The 18,984-nt window shown below is 38.7% G+C and overlaps 1 protein-coding gene across 2 annotated transcripts in view; it reads right to left on the bottom strand.

Moving 5' to 3' along the window:
* Nucleotides 1–18,725, bottom strand: part of SBF2 (SET binding factor 2) — a 279,067-nt gene extending 260,342 nt beyond the window's left edge. For both annotated transcript variants that reach the window (XM_050896977.1, XM_050896976.1), the window contains exon 1: nt 18,657–18,725. In XM_050896977.1, the coding sequence (XP_050752934.1) occupies nt 18,657–18,711 (55 nt within the window). In that variant the 5' untranslated portion in view covers nt 18,712–18,725. The remainder of the gene's footprint in view (nt 1–18,656) is intronic.
* Between the last annotated feature and the right edge of the window lie 259 nt (nt 18,726–18,984).

The raw sequence follows: 18,984 nt of genomic DNA, 5'->3' as shown, positions 1-18,984 counted from the left end.
TTTTAAACTGTAAATCTTTAGCCAAAACTAAATTTGTTGACACTACTATAGTAACATACTAAGATGAAGAGACTTAATATGGGTATTATTTCAGAACTACCCAACCAGGGAAACAGATATTTCTTAAAGAATGATTACCTCAGAAAACACTATGGGTACAATTACACAAATATTTTCTTATGCTTTTTCAAAAAGGGAATTTTTAATTAAAGATAAGACACCCTTATCTATGCAGGCTGTATTCCTCACATGGGAACTCCCACAGTAGAGACCCTATGCAGACAAATCCTCCAAGACAGGTTCCTTCAATTGTTTCACTGTACCATCCCATTGACAGAGCAGGATTTGCCTTGGGTTGGCGTTGACAAGCTCTACAGACTCTCCATATCAGAATGACAAGTTATGTTGTGACAGAGCAGTATTTTTTCCCTGAACTTGAGGATTTGGACTTCATGTCTGGTTAATGACTGAAAAGGCAAAGGCTTGTATTCTGGTTTTTAAAAAATCATACATCTTTGCCATGAAGAATAAAATCAATTTTATCCTTGTGATAACCTGGAATACCTTGTGAAGTTTCTTTAGAAGTTCTTTATGTCTTCTTCCCAAATAATACAAAGAGTAAGTAAGTAATCACCAAAGCTGGAGTAAAATAGAACATGGAGCATTATGACAGTGTTTACATCAAATAAAGAGTCCTTTGCATCTTCTCACACATAGTAATTACATATTTCATGTTCCAAAAGACTATCTTGCACAGAGCAGCTGAAAAATGCAGAGTGTTTATTCTCAAGCTCAATTCTGACATGTTTGGATCTCAGCTGTTTCATTATACTCATTTTTTCCCCAGAATTCAAAGTGATGATTTGGTACACAGTAAAGGATGTTCTGCTACTTCTTTGTCATCAAATGTGCACATGAAGGATTACAAGTAAAATTAAGCAAGAAATAAAATGCACATCTGGGTAAAAGATATAGCAGCAAAAAAGCAGTCCCTTCTTCAAGCCAAGAAACCAGAAGCCAAAATAAGCATGCTTTACAATATGCATCTTGCTTTACAATAAATAGAAGAATCCTTCATAAATAACATTCTTTATACAGAAGGCAATGTACTTTCTGAAATTTTCAAGGTGAAGGTTAACAAAGCTTTAAGTCTACTTTAAGTTTAGATGTAGCGTGGTTTGTTGTTTTCAATACCAGAAGGGTACTCCACAGAAACAGCAAAGTGTAATTTGTTAAAGTTGGTATGACGCACATTTAAGCAAAACAATCATCACTTCTAAAAGCATTTCCAGGTTAGGTAGTTGACCAATAAGAGAAATATTTCCGTAACATCAAAAAACACATTGATCTTTAGTAAAAAGCACTTGCTTGGAAAGGAAATACATACTTGACCCAAAACTTATTTGAAAGATCCACATTTCCTGCTAAATTGCAACATCAGTGTAGCTTAATGGTGCTTTACACTGGACACACTGTCACTCTAGAGCTAGGGAATTATCATGACCTCCAAAAATTTAAAATTACTTTTGAATAGTATTTACAGAGATGTTAATTTTTAACATAGTTGGCAAGTTCAAGATATTCTTGCAATACATGATCAAGCCAGCTCATTTGAAATTTTCAACACAGTGCCTATGAACTACAACATAGTTCAGGCAGTAGAGACAGATAATCCCTTCTGTCTTCACTTCCTTGTTTCGAAAGCAGTATCTTCAGACACATCTCCTTCATCTGTCCCAAATCAAAACAATCCTCCCCAAGTCTGAAATCTGTAAAGATGGAATCATCCTCATAAGGGCCTTTTTGATAGCCCACACTGTGACAGTGCTGCAGAGATATCATGCAACTCATTTCTCCAACTGCCTCACATTAGCCTTAAATCAAGTGTTTGTTTGTAGTTCCGTATCACACATCACTGCAAATTCCTGTTTTGTAGCTTGCTCAAACTACCCACATCTAAACTCCAATCTGTAAATACAATTTAGCACATCTCAACATGCAAGATGTTTGCTCTGAAATCCACTTCCTCCTGATCTACTTTTCAATCCTCTGTAATAAGAAGTTGCTCCAACTTCCAAGTCCTTTAGTTATCTCTCCACTACCTTCACAGGATTCTTCCTCTGTACACTGCACACTTGCTCTCTAAAAGACAATGTTTATAATCTCTCAGCTGCTCTTCCAGTGCCCTTTTTAATTCCTTACTGTTATTTAAAATATCATTTTTCTATAACGCTTCCTGCCTCTAAGCATTTACAGAGCCACACTCCTTTAGTGAGAGGAACTGGAACATGGAGCTGTACACACTCACACCCCAGCAAACATCATTCATACATATCACACGTCAAACTTCCTGATGTCATACTTAATTTAAAATTTATTCAAAACTTACAGAATTTTGTGACTAGAAGGTCATCTCAACTGTCTACTAGAACATTATTTTCCCCTCAACTTCACAGCAACTGTCGCATTCCTTCAGGTAATAAGATGCACGTTGAAAGTCCATATGGAATTTTAGACAGTGCCCTCCTCACCTGCATTCACATGCCCTTAGTATCATTTAAAACCAGACTACAACGAAAAAAAACCAACACAAGTCAATCTGTTCACTCAATCCTTAACATCAATTTTGTACTGTACATATATTTTTGCATTGATAAAGGAAAATTTAACGCATTTTTTTCTACTCAAAGCCTAAGTATCAGCAATGCATAAAGGATGAAGGAGCAACTTTTCTTCTCTTTTTTTCCCAGAACTAACTAGCTGCTAAGATTTGGTTTTTTGTGTTTTTTTTTTTTTTTAAGTCTGCATGCCATTGCTCACCTACAGGTGATGAGGAGTGACGAGTCATTTGGGAGTTTCCCACCCTGTATATTTCCTGTGGTTCCAATAGGCTAAAACAATTAAATAATATTTTGATGTTACCAAAGCACGATTTTTACATAACAGCTGTAAAAACGCACGTTAACAATAAAATTTCTGAGTGCATTCAATGTTTCCCTCATACAAAACATTTTCAGAACACAGATGATAAACGAAGCCTTACAAAGAAGAATGATTCACATATCCTGGTAGGCCAAATATTTTGTCTGGACTGACTATAGACTAAAAACACAGCAAAAACAAAGAGTTTCCAGTAAGTGTGAGCGTATCTTATGGCCCATATGTATTCAGCAAAAATTAGCTCCTTACCCACCTGCCAGAATGGCGTTAATGCCAGCGTTCAGGCTGGTCATCTTTTCTACCAGCTAAACCCCACACAAGTACGTGCAAGCCAGTGTTGTAAAACAACATAAGATGATCTCAAGAGAGTTTGGCCCCAAGTGCTTAGACATGTTTTGCTCTGCATTCTCCAGTACTCCATAAGCCGGGGCGGGGGGGGGGGGGGGGGGGGAAAGCAAGGCTCAGCACTTATTGGCCTTCTGTCATGCCAGAATTTCAAAGAACTGGTGTGTCACCACTCAGACATCCCTGAGTTACCCACCAACAGCCCAACACAGCCTTACAGGAATGCTCCGCTGTCTAAAGATAAGAGGACTTACCTGGAGCACCTTTTAGGAGAACAAACTGAAACAGAGATTGAGTAGAATGATTTCAGATCAAAATAACAATAGCCCAGAACAACAGGATCAAGTAAATAGCCACAGAATGCAATTCCATCAATGCTTACTTGATTTAAACCAAATGGAAACAAATACAGGCCAGTGATCACGCTTACACAAGGGCAAATGCAAGCAGATTGCCACAGTAGTCAAAATCATCTCATGATGTCATCTTACTAAACTACTGTGCGACAAACTTTGTTCTTCACAGCTGCAGAAAAGTTCCAAACAATATGTTTAGCTTCAAAACCAAGAACAAAAAGAATGGGTCTACTTCAAAAGGGCAATCAAAATTAACACCATTGTTTGAAATATCCACAAATGTCCACAAGTTAAACACTACTTGTTTGTGTTCTGGCTTTCAAAGTTTAACAATTTATTTCATTCCCTCCTCCCCTAAGAACGCATCTGCCAGAATGACTTAAATTAAGTGGGGATCAACACAAAGAATGTAGTCCTTTATAAGAGATGCTGAAAAATAATATGTTGTATCCAAATTTATTTTAAGTCTACACACATGAACTTTGAAACATCAGAAGTGTTACTATGTATTTGTATTTCTTCTAACACTAGTAGTCTTCACTAAAGCTGAACTTTGTATAATGTGAATTATTTTTTGTCCATGTAGCATAACATTATTTCACCTGATCTCTAAGCATAGTTAAACAAGTACTGCAAATGCTGTTAAATACTTACGTGACTAAAACGAAAAAACATCAACAAATAGAAAGGCCTAAAATAAACATCAATTTGTGATTTTAAACAATGAGTATGTTCTTTGTTTTTTAGATAATTCTTTTAAAACTGTAATGCAAGAATAAAGTATGATTCTCTGCTTACATGCTAAATCACTTATTTCCTTACTGCCATATCCCGCCCCATAAATAAGCTACGCTGCCAAGATTTTACACGTCAAAATGCATTTCCAGTGCATGCACCATTAGCAGTAAAAATAATAATTTTTAAAAAATCCTCAATCCATACTTCGCAATTGTAAGAAACTGAAGGAACTGGTTGTTTGAAAGTAGAACACAACTGAAGAAAATAGAGCTGCATCCATGTCCTAGCAAACAATTAAATGCCTCTTGACTATGAGCCCGAAATAAATTAATAGAACATAACCTCTCCCTTCTGAGGTTGTGGCAGGCCCAGAATATTAACTGGAGCATACTATAATGTGTCTATTACAAAGGAAAGCAGGTATTCTTCTAAGTGACAGTAAATCATGTTCTTGCAAGTAAGAATGCTACTTTCAGACAGGCTTCCTACAGAAGCAAGGTTTATGTGATCAACTGCCTTTAACCCAAATAAATATTGTCCAGTGACCCTGATTTGAAAAAAAAAGTGAGTATTCAAGACAGCCTGTTGCTTGTCCAGTAGCAGCACTACTAGAGACATTCAAGACAAAAGACAAAAATGTGCAGAAAGATGTCACTAGTTCTGCTGTTTATGAATTTGCCAACTTGCTTCTCCAAGTACCCTGACTCTTAAAATATAGCCCTATTTAAATATACCACAAAGCACCTCAAATTTAATATACCTAGGAACATCAACGGAATATACTTTCTGCAAATTTACTCATTACACACATTCAGTCATATTTACAGCAGCATTAATTCTATTTCCCAGCTATGATACGAGTGATTATGGGGTTCAATGCTCAGTTTTTGTTTTGTTTTTGATTAAAGTCACTGCAGGCTGAAACACAAAACATAACTGAACCTATTCTTTTTCTATATATATAAGCATATATACACATACACACCAGTATTTTATATATATACACATAAATTATTACTCACTTTCAGAAAATGCAGATAATAAGCACATTAGAGGACAAGATGAGAATTCAAAGTGATCTTGAAAGACTGGAAAAAGTTATGAAAAAATGTTAGAGTATGACTAAGGAGAACTGTAAAGCTGCAGAGTTAGGTCAGAACAGCTGATTGCACATATATGGGATGGCCAAATAGTTATCACTTTAGTTAAAAGGGATGTAGAGGTTAAAGTAGACCAAAAAGTGATGTTGTGATGTTGGCGGAAAAAGAAGGGGGGGGGGGGGGGGGGAGTATGGGAATCAGGGTGATGTCTGCACATGGAACTGCCTGCAAAACCAGCAAATAACAGTCTCACTCTCAGTTTTGGTAAGATTTCATGTAAGTTACCACATCGAGTTTGGTCACCACACTTCAAGGAGAATAGTAATAACAGGCTTAAAACTGTACCAAAAACCACTTGAGTCAAACACTATGAAAACCCTTCTAAAAGTCAGACAGAGTAGCACTGGAACAGACTGACAAAGCAGGGTGTGAAAGTGCTGTTACTGAGGGTTTTTAAGAATGAGTTACACAAAGATCCACCCCGACCAGCAAAGGCTACAGCTAATTGTGCCTTGGGGGAGAAGAATGGATCAGGTGATTCCTGGAGGTCCTATCCAGTCTTCCTTAAGATTAGGGACTATAGAAACCAGGGCTGAACAGGACCTCTGGGATTCACCTAATCCATTCCTGTCACCTAGGCTGCAAGTCCCAACACCACAATGTTTTCTGGTGGGTTTTTTTTCCACAATTCCATACTGTTTATTTCTGAGTTTACTGTTGCCATCATCACCAGATGTAAAGCTGATGTTTACAGAGAACTGTCCCAACAAATTTCAAGAACTTTTTCACTAAGTGACAATAGCTAAATTGGAGATCACTGTTGTGAATGTATGTTAGGACCATCTTTTGTCACCACTTATTGTACTTTAGCTCGTATTTATCAAAACTGCATTTCATCCAAAATTTTAACATCTAGTCACTCAGTATCATGAGCTCTTTCTGGAGCCCTTCACCATAAGCTTTAGATTCAGCTATTCTGAATTATTTTAATTTATTTCTTTTAAATCATCTGCAAGGCTCATCCCCTAACTATTCCACCTCTCTTTTTACCAGATATTTACAAGTTGAACAAAAAAGGTCTGAAAAATTAACTTTGGGAGTCCATGCTACCAACTTTGCCTATGAATAATGACCACTTGCTTCTATCCTTTAATCTACTCATAACTCTTGAGACTCTTACCATTTAACCAGCAACAATTTAGGTTCTTTAAAAGCCCCAGATACGAAAATTTGCTGAAAATTATGATTGGCAAGACACTGTCGACAAAAATCTTTGTCCATCTGCTGTAAAAACTGTAAAAAGCATGTGATGCTTTGTACTGCTATATTAAGATTACTATAGTCCAAATCTCTTCTTGGTAACTGTCAAATACATAAGAATAAAAAAGATTCAGTCTTCATAAAACCATAAATCAAACAAATCTAATAAAACAGAGAATTTATATTTTGGCCTCTGCAAATCTATTTTTGAACCTTTAGGAAAGCACAGTTAATATTAGGTACCGAATACATACCAGATTTAGACAGTAAGTAATTAGGGATTCCTACTGCTCAATAACTACTGCTCATTTCTAGACTTCATATGAGGATTTTTTAAAAAGTTGGGCACCTCTGTATCAGATTTTTCACAGAAGCCATATGCTCATCCTTTTGGGGTTGGGAGGGGTGTTGAAGAGTTTTGCAGAATAATTATTCTTGCTACAAAACCTGTGTACTTTGACAGAAAACAGCAAAAAATCAGATAGTTGGATGATAAAGTTGATTATCAAACATGAGGATGCATAACAGAAACTGATCAGAATATCTGATTAATTTTTATATTCTGTTGAAATATTTACCCTTGGGGTTTTTTTCCAACCCAAAGAAGAATGAGTAAAATTGGTCTTTATAAAACAGAAACTGATTTTTAATTCAGAACTATATGCTGCAGTTCAAGAGACTTCTGCTTCAGGATTTCAAAGTATTTTATTAGTAGCCATGACCTAAGTTTTACAAGAAACCTGAAACAAGAAAAATTACTGATTTTGGGGGGGACAGGGAGGGGAAGGAGGAAAGAGGTTAGCAAGGGGAGACAATGCAACCCACAAACTTTATTATAACTTTAAGAACACTGGCCAAGAATAAATAGAACACACATAACTAACAAAGGAAGATATGAGTTGCGTGGGTTTTATTTTTCAGCATCCTATCTTTAGCCATCACAACATTGGGAAAGGGAACATCTCCAAGGTCTCTTCCACGAAACGTATGACACTATGGGTCCAGTCCAAGTTAAGACTTTTTTTTATTATTATTACTTTTATATAAATCTTACCTCTGGGTTTTCTAACTTCAAATAATGGTAAGCATATTATCAAGAAAACAACAGATTATGAATAGTCTCCTGAGTTAGGCCTCTAAAATCCTATCTCATTGTAATGAGGAACAATCCTCATTTTTGTTAGAATTAAGTATGGATGTAAATTGTTACCTTCTGTCTTCTACTAGTCCACTAACAAGAACAGCAGCTATGACTATCAATGACTATGTCTAGAGACTAGACCAGTGAAGCCACATGTTCTTGAACTGCAATTTTCTAAAAATGGGCCATTTACTAAAAAAATGGACCATATTTTCTTAAAAAAAAAAAGAAAAGAAAAAGAAACCCATAAGCAAACACGTAAACAAACAAATTTCTTAAAAATGCAAAAACATCTCACAAGGTCAGAAAGGTAGAAAGTGTGTTTTCTGGATACTTTTCAAGACCACTCTCAAAAAAAAAAAAAAAGCTCCAGTGACAGTCTTGCCTCTTCCAAAAAGATGCCATGTGGCAAAAGAGAACAAAATAATAAAAACAGCCTCCACAAGGATATTTTGTTAAATATGTATGATCTCATCTCTCTTCATAATAAACACTATAAACAAAATATTTGGAAAACCCAGTACTGAAACAACAACCTTACAAAAGTATCACTACTTGGATCAATGCTGTTTACTCAGTGGCAAACCTGGTATCGTTATTTATGCAGATTAATCAAACAGGAAAGAGAATCTTTTGAAAGAAGTTTTGAATACCAAATCACAAACATGTGGTGCTCTATGGTTTTGTTTTCTTTTCAGTTGCCTGTAACTGAAAAAACATGACGCTTGCTTTGGCTGTCCTGCTGAATTATAACACCATCACAGCCGACACACCACAACTTTGACACTCTAGCCCTAGTACAACCTACTGAGATGGTTTGGGATGCTCTAGTTCTTTTTGCTGCTTCTCTGCTGGAAACGATCAGCCTCTCAGAGCTGGAAAAAGGGAACATGTGCCCCATGCCTCAATCATGTCAATACAAATCCAGGTGTCTCAGCTTAAAGCATGTTTACTGGCAGCTTGAGTCAAAACCTCAGCTCATTAGTGGAACTAGCACGGAACCAGCAGAAGTGTCTAAAATTGCCGTAGGGGCAGCTGCCTCCAGCTAAAGGGCAAATCTGGGACTTCCACAGGCATTATCTTAACTCACTTTAGCAAAGTGGACCAGAATTTGTTACTTAAATTAAGCACTTAAGTTTTAGTCACTATTAGATATCTACACAGGAAACATTTCTCTGCAGCACTTTGAACACTTAGCACTTGCATGAATTTCTAACACAAACTCTAAACTCTGACTACTTATTAGAACAGAAAACATCCTTTTATTCTGTGTATATGTCTCGTTATCTGTTTTGGAAATACTATTAAAAGCATCCATTGCAAACCTTGGGCTTTCTACCACTGCTGAAATTTGCTGATCATGAGATACACACATTCATTAGTTTCCTATTTTGCAAAAGCAAGGAGCTCCTCAAATGCATAAAATAAGAATTCATTAATTATGTTTCTAAGAAATGTGGGGCGAATCCCAAAGTCAAAGGCAATGCTCAGGCGGCAGCTCTTCCCTCCCTTAACAGGTGCCCTGGTTTCGGCTGGGATAGAGTTAATTTTCTTCTTAGTAGCTGGTACAGTGCTGTGTTTTGGATTTAGTGTGAGAATACTGTTGATAACACACTGATGTTTTAGTTGTTGCTAAGTAGCGCTTATCCTAAGTCAAGGATTTTCAGTTTCCCATGCTCTGCCAGCAAGCAGGTGTGCAAGAAGCTGGGAGGGAGCATAGCCGGGGCAGCTGACCTGAACTAGTCAAAGGGGTATTCCATACCATAGAATGTCATGCCTAGCATATATACTGGGGGGAGCTGGCTGGGAGAGGTGGATTGCTGCTGGGGCATCGGTCAGCAGGTGGTGAGCAACTGCATCACTTGTCTTTTCTTGGGTTTTATTTCTTTTTTTTTTTGTTATATTCCTTTTCATTACTATTATTTGTATTATTATTAGTTAGTATTATATTTTATTTTACTTTAGTTATTAAATTGCTCTTATCTCAACCCACGAGTTTTACTTTTTTTTTTTCCCTGATCCTCCTCCCCACCCCACTGGGAGTGGGGAGGGGGGAGCAGCTGCATGGTGCTCAGTTGCTGCTGGGGTTAAACCACAACAACAGGGAATTCCAACTAGTTCCTCAGTTGCAGTCAGGCACAATCTGCTGCTCAGGCAGAGGCCCCAGGCTAAGCTACTTTACAAAAAGCAAATTCCGCCTAGAAGCCCACCAGCAACCGTGCCAGTCACAGCACCAGGAACCTCCAGAAGGATCCATCACTTTACGAAATGAGCGGTGACCTTCTGAACTGCACAAAAGCCATCTCTAGGGTTTACAAGTACTATGAGTTTTTAAAGCTGGGAAAGAAGAGGGTACCAAGGGCAAATCCAGACCCTTCTACTAGACACAATGAATTCAATAACAATTTTCGATCAACCACATTAGCATCCGCTACCAGCTCTTACAGGATCAGTATTGAGAGCTGTGTCCATCACGAAACGAAAAACAGTGAAGGAAAAAAGTTCTCACAGACTGAAGGTTCTAAGAACTCACAACCTAAGAGAGAGAGACTAGAAATAGATTAAATTACCAATATGGGAAAAAATGTGGTTTTAAATCTGTGTTTTAGGAAGGAAAAGTATAATCAATTTTCCTTTGAAATCTTCTTTAAGAAATTCTAAGTTCTTCAAAAATATGAAACCTACTTCTCTCTTCGTAAGTTACCAATCAAGAAGAAAGAAAACTGAAATCCTCCTGTAACTTCTACTAAAATGATCTGTGCTAAACTTAGTTTAAAAATAGCATATACTAACAATATAGAACAGTAACTCTTAGTCATTGCACAAGCTTCATAAAACTACTATGTATTTTTCTGGGAAAAGAGACTAATTATGAAGAAACAGCTCTGCAGGAACAAAGCATGTGGCTTTTTTTTTTTATGCAATTGCAATTTGCATTTTTATGAAAAGCAGCCTGTGTAATAGCATTAAAAAACACAGACTTCCTAATTTAGTGTTATTTAAAAAGTACAGTATGCCCATTCAACAGTATTTCAAGAATTAAAAGTCCATTACAGTTGTATTTATGACAAGATCACAACTTTGTCCTTTTGAAAAAGTCTTGAGTATTTTGGTAGTCATATAGTCAGCTTATGCTTATTGCCACTTAAGAATTATATTTATAGTTCATAGAACAATAGTCACAAAAAAGGACTAGCGTCTGTATTTCTTTGTCCAAAGCACAAATACATGTGTTAAATGTACAAATTTAAAATGTGAAAGAGTTTAATAATGCAGCAATCAAGCTAAAAGGTTTATTGTGCTACAACTGGTGCAGTTATAAGAAACTAAGAAGAAACATGAGCGCAATGCTTTTTAGATATGCAAATAGCTAACAGCCATAAGCATTACTAAGGGCGCTCTAACCTCTTATTCTATAACTATTTTCATTTCTTATTTAGCCAAACTAAATGTGCCATCTTAAGTCTCAATGCTTAGTATCTGTCTCTAGCTCAATTATTTCAGAAAACTCCACACCACATACTTTTTCTGTTTCTAAGAAATAAGACTGGGAAAAGTCTTTTTTGCCTAAACTAAAATTCTAGCAAACACTCTTTTAGGCCCAAAATTTACAGCAGGGACAAAACCTGGCCTTTGTGTTTATGTGATGAATTGATATTTATTTAAAGATGAAAACCACAAGAAATCAGACTGACTGGACAAAAGGACTTCATCTCATAAAAACAAAGATTAGATAAAAATGGCTAAACAGAGATTAAGAGAGAGAGAACAGAGGGAAGGAGGAAGAAAGAGGGAGACACACTACGGTCAGAGATTCTTCTGGGGTAAACCCCAGAAAGCCAAACTAGAAGACAGAAAGAATTTTAAAATACCAGAATGAGTCAAACAGAGTAAGTAGGAAGAGTGGCCACTGTTTTACAGAGCAAGGGTTCCCAAACAACATCAAAGCAATATGCAGCCCACTACAGAGCCTGAAGGGGACGCTGCCAACTGACAACACTCAATACTCCTGGCATTAATTTCTATGGCATCTGGCAAAGGTAGCTCAACGAAACCCATTTTCCAAAGTACAATTTTCCACAACTGAAGTCAAGATTCTAGAAAGAAGAGTTGTCATTCCTTTGCATCTGCAAGTATCTGAGAAATCCTCTGCCAGAATGTCTCATCTTTCTTCCAGTTACTATTCCATTAGACCCAACGTATAAGTCTACCATTTAAAAAGACATTTCCAATCTTGCTGAAGACCTATCCAAGTGTCAGATAGTGAATCTTCTGGGGTTTGCATTTTTAAATCTTAGGAAACAACATACAAACCACATTAAAAGGACATTATTCCTACCTACCTTCCTCGCCCCCCCCGCCCCAAATTTCCGAGTGATTGATTTTGTAACCTCAGTAACATTCCTTTGTCTCTTTTTATCCATTGAGGTCTCCCAGGGTCCAATGTGGTTTTGTATGCAGCTGTCCTGAATTTGTATCCAGAATTATGATGATTTTGTGTTTTCTGTATATTAGCATTCCTCTACTACAGCTACACAAAACCTCAGACTGTATTAACTGTCGCCAACTACTGGTTTTGGCTGCAGTACTATGAGTCCGTTACCTATGTCCAGTTTAGTGGAAATTTTGTGCTTAGTGACTTTGTTGTTACCTTGAGCATAAGACTACTACAAAGCAAACAAAGAATTGAAACTGTGTTCGATGATTGCATTTTTTCATATTATACAATTTGTAGAAGACTGAAAATTCAGAATTGTAAGCATTAGAGACATGAAATCATGATGTATCTAGTCACTAACATAAGCAATAACAAGCATGCTCTTGGCTCAATGAGCAGGGATTTAGCTGCCAAATCCCAATCAACACTAATTGGATTGTCCTGGACTTCAGAATATACCACCGACACCAAAGGAATAATTTATTGCAACAAATATATATAACTGGAATACAATTCCCAAAACATCGAGCAGAAGAAAATTAATCTCATCAATAATGATAGTGTTATTGTTAGAAATAATTTTTTTCACTATATAAGCAAGGAGCCTGAACATCTCACGTTACTGCAGAGGAGTAAAAGAAGAGATGAATCAAAGGAAGACTTCCTAATTACCAGTATATATTTGTAAGATACAACTTTCACTGACGTTTATCAAGGTTGAACAGTGAATCTACCGTTCCACATTTTAAAATGATTCCACAGTGACTGTGGTTTTCCTTTGTTTTTTTACTTTGTAAGTACCAGTAGCTGGGGAGGTAGCTGGTATTTTAAATTCATGTCAATGAACTACCATAGCAGTATAATTATCTTCCTCAGTGTTATAAGACTATTACGTTTGTGACATTGGAGGAGTTAAATGTCATTCTCACTGTCCCCCCACTGAAAAATATGCTTGCGGTTATAGAAGGGCAGTGGTTAAATAGTATTCAGGCTTGCGTAACAAACTGTTTTCCATGAACACACTGCAGGAAAAGTGTCTTTTTGTTAGATAATCCACAAAGTTAATCCAGGACAGAAAAGGGGAGAGAGAGTTTCTTTACTGCAATTCAGTCTTAAAATATCCCCAAAGATATGAAATGCTACTTCCCTCAACAGAATCTGTGTCCTCGCATTTTAGGACAAATGAAAATAGCTTATAGAATAAACTTTCAGGCTCCATGAATGTCTTGATTTAAATTGAAAGGCTGAAAAACACAGTTACTTACATATCTGCATTCTGCTTCAGTTCTGATAGTACACTTGACGTTTCATTAAATTACAGCTACAAAAATTCTTCTGCCACAAAAAGAAGGATTTAGTTTTTGTTGTGGTCTTTTTCCCCTTTGAGATTCCCCTAGATTGCACTTGAATCAAATGAAGCCACAGCACAGATAAGAAAGCCACTGAAGTAACAGCTTGATTCCCTTATTTTTCTACATTTTCTGTTTTACAGAGATTTCATACCAAGACACCAACAAATCGTCCACTCCTTATACACACACTAGCCCAGAGGAATGCCCAACTATGAATATACAACAAATACACCAAAAAATCCCCATGATATTATATTCTATTTGCCCCCCAAAATGAAAAGAATATTCTTCACAAGCAAAATCTGCCCACAGGAAAAAAAAAAAAAAATCAGACAACTGCATTTAGGAACTTCTCCCAGTCTATCATCAATCACTTGTCTAGTTTCAAAATCCACCAAGATATGAAGCTATGTTAGACAAGAAAGGCTTCCCTGAAAAGAAGTTGATAAAAATCAGAACAGAAACAACCACAACAGAACCTACACGTTATATCAGCATTTATCAGTTATGACAACAGCCAAATAAAACTGCTATACTGTTGCAAGCCTTCTGTCATACACATTGCAACTGCATACACAAGCAAGAACGAAAAACATTAGTCTGTCTTCTTATAGCAAACAAGTCTCACAGAAAACATTTCACCCCATCTTGCAGGTTTTCAGAGTTAACTGCTGGGTACACAATAGCATCCTATAGGAAAGCCGTTATGGGTGTACGGGTAAACTAATCAAATCCAGTATTTAGCACTGTCTTCCCTAACCTTTCAGTTGCTAAGCTAAGACAGACACAAAATGTTCTCTCTTTTACCTTTTTCAAGTACCACCATATGTAAATTCCAAGGATAAATTTATGATTATGGCTTATACCAGCAAAAACCAAACCAAACCAAACAAAAAGGCATTTTCTCATGCCCTTCTGTGATCTTTGCAAACATCTGTGTTCTTCCTAAATTCCATCCACATTCCATTATGCAAACATATTAAATGGGAATTTTTGGTGAAGCACATCAAACACACTTCAAAATCCATGGAAAAAGGAAATGGATATACAATAAGGTAGTCTGGGATTTTCTCTAGCTTTCAACCCAGAGTGCCTACATTTTCTAGCACCCTTGTTCCCTTCACAGACTTCTGTAAATGTCTTTTGTAGCAAGTTACGTAACAGCTTTATATTGTGCTGATATGGTGGAGAAAAATGTGGTTATCTATGTTAGTAAAGGTTCAGCTGAATGCAAAATAAACATGGTAAAGCAATCAATCTTGGTGTATCACTGAAATCCTTCACATTCCCACTGTTGGGTTCTTATTAATATACATTACTTATAATAACTTATATTAATATAATTATATATTATATATAATACAATAATAATTATAAAATTATATAATACACTTATATATAATATAAATATAAGGGGTTTTATTAAGTCTGAGGGATTTATTAAATCTGGTTTCTCCAACTCTGTCAAGACACAGAACATGAACTTCCGATAGGAGCTACTGCTATTGCAGTTCTTTGTAGTGGCTCAGAACAAGTTTTTAAAATACACAACAGCAATTAAAACTATGATATATTTAAGCTTAATTTTATGGTGAAAGATATAGACTAAGTAATTTTTAAGCGGGAATACAGTCAACTGTACCTGAAATACATAAAAAGCTAGGTGAATCAGATCACCCTTTACAACACAAAGACTTCTCCTTAACTTCCTACGTGCCTGAAAGTCTACTGACACTTAAATTGTCAACGGCAAAGCTCATTTTCCACTCAGACTGAATCTCCGTGCATCTTGCCAAGCACAAATAAATGCGAACCATTCAAAAGCACCCATTACTTTCCTCCAAGCATGTAGGAGACTAAGGCACCTGACTAACATCTTTGTTCCCAAGGTTCTAGGACCATTTAAGCTGATATAAATTCAGGCTGCAGTAATCTGTCGTCCTGCATGCTCCTGCTCCTCCTTTATGCTGATACTGACATTCACCTGACATCCTGGTGAGCCAACTCTGTTTGAAAAATTAGCAGAAAAGTAACCCAGAAAAAAAATAATACAGTGACACAGGCAAAATACTCAGCAAGAAAGGTCTTTTTGACAGGTCAGCATCCTAAAGCAAGCTGAAAACAAAAGGAAGATTTAACACAATAGGGATGACAGCACTAGGACTGCAGTAACATCAATTTACATAGGCCTAGACTGGAGCAGGAATGAACTTTAAAATGTTTGACCCCCAAAGGATACTCTTTGGTTTGAGGACAATAAACCGTTCACTTCCCCTTAAGACTATGTTGGATAAAAAAAATTTGTAGCACCAATAACAATGGTTTTCCACAACAGGAAAAATCTAGAAATCCGCTCCTAAATTGCACAAGTACACAAACACAGTAGTTTAGATATTTATAGTGACTGTTTTTCAATAAAGCTAGATAATCTGCACAGGAAAGCAATACCTTTACCACATTTTCAGTATATTGCAGATATTGGCACATGTAAATAAATCCATATACCCATGTGAAGTCAGAGCAGATGATAGCTGCTATAGCAAGATAGCAGAGGCAGTAGGGCTTTTCTGGGAGAACAGTCATTACTATAAACATCCTTCCTTATTAACCGCAAGTGCATATTATCCAAACTGCTGCTGACGTACAGGTTGGGGAAGAGGGGGAAGGTTACAGGATTTTTGTTTGCTTGTTTACACAAAGATATTCTACAGATTATGCCTGAAAAAATGCTATAAAATGTAACTACACTCAACATTAAAATCAAAGATATTAAAACCAAGCCAGAACGTTGTTGAAGATGAAAAAAAAAAAGGGGGGGGGGGGGAAGAACATACTTAAAAATTTAAAAGCTTCATGGGTAATAAGTCTACAATCCTAGAAATGTTTGCCCTTGCTTTTTCATATAGAAGGAGGCATAATAAATGCATCAAAAAACTATGACTTTTACAAGAAAAAGAAAGGTCAGTACTCCATGTATTATGGGATTGCATGTGGGGGTAAAGGAATTTGGAAAACAATGCATGCCTAGTCTTCAACAGAATGTTGTTCCTTTGAGCATTTTTAGTATGAAGCATTAAAGTAGCAACAAGTAATTCAAAATAATGAAGTCTAAATAGTTACTTTCTGGGAATGACCTTTTCAAATTAAGGTTCTGGAGTTATTTCTGAATCTGCTCAATTTCATCCATGCAAGCAATCCTACAAACTTAATGAGACAATTTATGTACAGGAAGTTAAACACATACTTAAACGCTACAGATGAAGACATTTTACAAACATAAAGCTTGGCAATGTAATCTGTGATTTTATTTCACATAGTGGCTATGTCAGATTGATCATACCCTTTAAGAAGGCAGCCTACTTGCCTTGTCTTCTCCTTAAAAGCACCCCTGGATTTTTTGGTTGCTTCTTTGTTTTGATTTGGGCTCTCTACTATTGCTGGGGAAAATGTTCCAAACAAGAGAGAGGCAAAAGGGGAGGTCTTTATTTTTAACATAAAGTACCCTCTGTTTCACATCTTATAATTTTGCCACTACAATTAGGACAGGTCTATTTCCAAATGGGGTGGGAGAGGGAACCACGCCATAACTAATGGAATAATAATACCTGTATAGTAAAATCTAGGAGACCCTTAGCAGAATTTTGTAAGCCACTGTATCTTTAAACACACAGATATAATGATTTCTCTGAAAATTATATTTCTTTAAAAAAAAAAAAAGATCTTACTCTAAGAGTTTATTAGCTACACTTTTAGAATGAACAAATACAGATTACATGCAATGCTACTTCAAAGAATTACTTAGAGTAACAAACTTGAGTGTTGTTTGGTGCATAGTCAAATAAATTAGGGGACATTCAACTGTTTAAAATAGTTTATTAACAACATACATTCAAAGGATTGTTCTGAAATACCCAGCACAAACACATACCAGTTAACAATCACTTCATTTTCAAATCAGTTTATATACTCATTTAAGGTCTCTCCAGCAACAAAAGTGATATTTTAACAGAAAGTTACATAATAGAAACCACTTTCTCTTTACCCACAAAACGATAGCAGATAACACCACTTTCCTTTCACCCGAGCAGACAGAAAACATCTCGATTCTCTAAGCAAAGCAGCCATTCCTGAAGGGCCTACCGAGTGCCACAGCGCTTCCCCAGGTGTTAGCTGCAACACCCCTTCAACAGGCGATAAGCTGTAAGACCCCAGTCAAAACGGGCAAAAAGCCCCACTGCCTTCCAAGACCCCTCAGTCTTTGTTCTCCATTGAGGCCGCGGGTGTACGTGCCTCAGCTAGAAGTACAAAGGTGGGGGAACGGCACCCAGTACCGCCGTTTTCTGCAGAGGCGGCTCGGGAAACAGGCACGCACAAACACCCCCAGCACCCAGCCGGCCCCCGCTGCCTGCCCAGCGGGAGCGGCCGCTTGGGCACCGGCTGTCGGTCGGGGCGGGGGGCCGGTGCTGTGCACGTCCGTGGGTGACATTTTAAGCTGCTCCCACTTTCTCGAAGGAACCGCTGCCCGTTTCCAACGGCCGGGGCGGTGGGGCAAGGCCGCGGGGTACGCCCCGGCCGGCTGCCGCCCTCACCGCGGGGCCAGGGCTGGGTTCAGGGGAGCTGCCAGGTGGGCTGAGGCCGCGAGACGGAGGCGAGGCCGCCCCCCCAGGCGGAGGTGCCAGGGCCCGGCCAGCCGCCGGGCGGTAGAGGAGCCCCTCCGCTTTCCCGCCGGCCCGTTCCGCCCCAGGAAAGGGGAATTAACCCTTCCCTCGCCCCCGCCGACCGCTGCGCCCCTTCGCGGGGGTGAGGCCGGCCCCGCTGCCCTCAGCCGCCCTCCTCCTCACGGCCGGACACGCGCCCCGTGTGCGCGGCAGTCTCCTCCTCCTGCGGCCCGACCGGAGGCGGGAGGGGGCCGGGGCCGGGCAGGAACGAAGGGAGGTGGGAAGAGGCCAGGCACCGCGGGGCAGCCCTGCGCGCAGCCACACCTACCTGTCTTCTCGTGGTCATAGCCCACCACGATGAAATAGTCGGCCAGCCTGGCCATGGCTGAGAGGAGCCCGCCTCAGGCCTCACCACCCCTGCTGCGGCGGCGGCAGAGGCTCCCGGGAGGCTCAGCATCCTCCCCACCGCGCCCGCTGCAAGAGAAGCGGCACCACCTCAGCCATGTTGGAGACGGGGCGCGCTGTGCGCCTGCGCGCCGCCGAGACCGCTGCGCCGTGACCCCGCCGGGCTGGGCGTGGGCTGAGGGCTCGCCGGCGACACGCGGCTGAGGCGGCACGGCAGGGCTGTCGCAGGCCGCCGGCTGTCCTGGGGGGGT

This window comes from Gymnogyps californianus, chromosome 5 (genome assembly GCF_018139145.2).
Source record: "Gymnogyps californianus isolate 813 chromosome 5, ASM1813914v2, whole genome shotgun sequence".
Taxonomy (NCBI): domain Eukaryota; kingdom Metazoa; phylum Chordata; class Aves; order Accipitriformes; family Cathartidae; genus Gymnogyps; species Gymnogyps californianus.
This window is presented reverse-complemented; position numbering and strand designations above follow the sequence as displayed.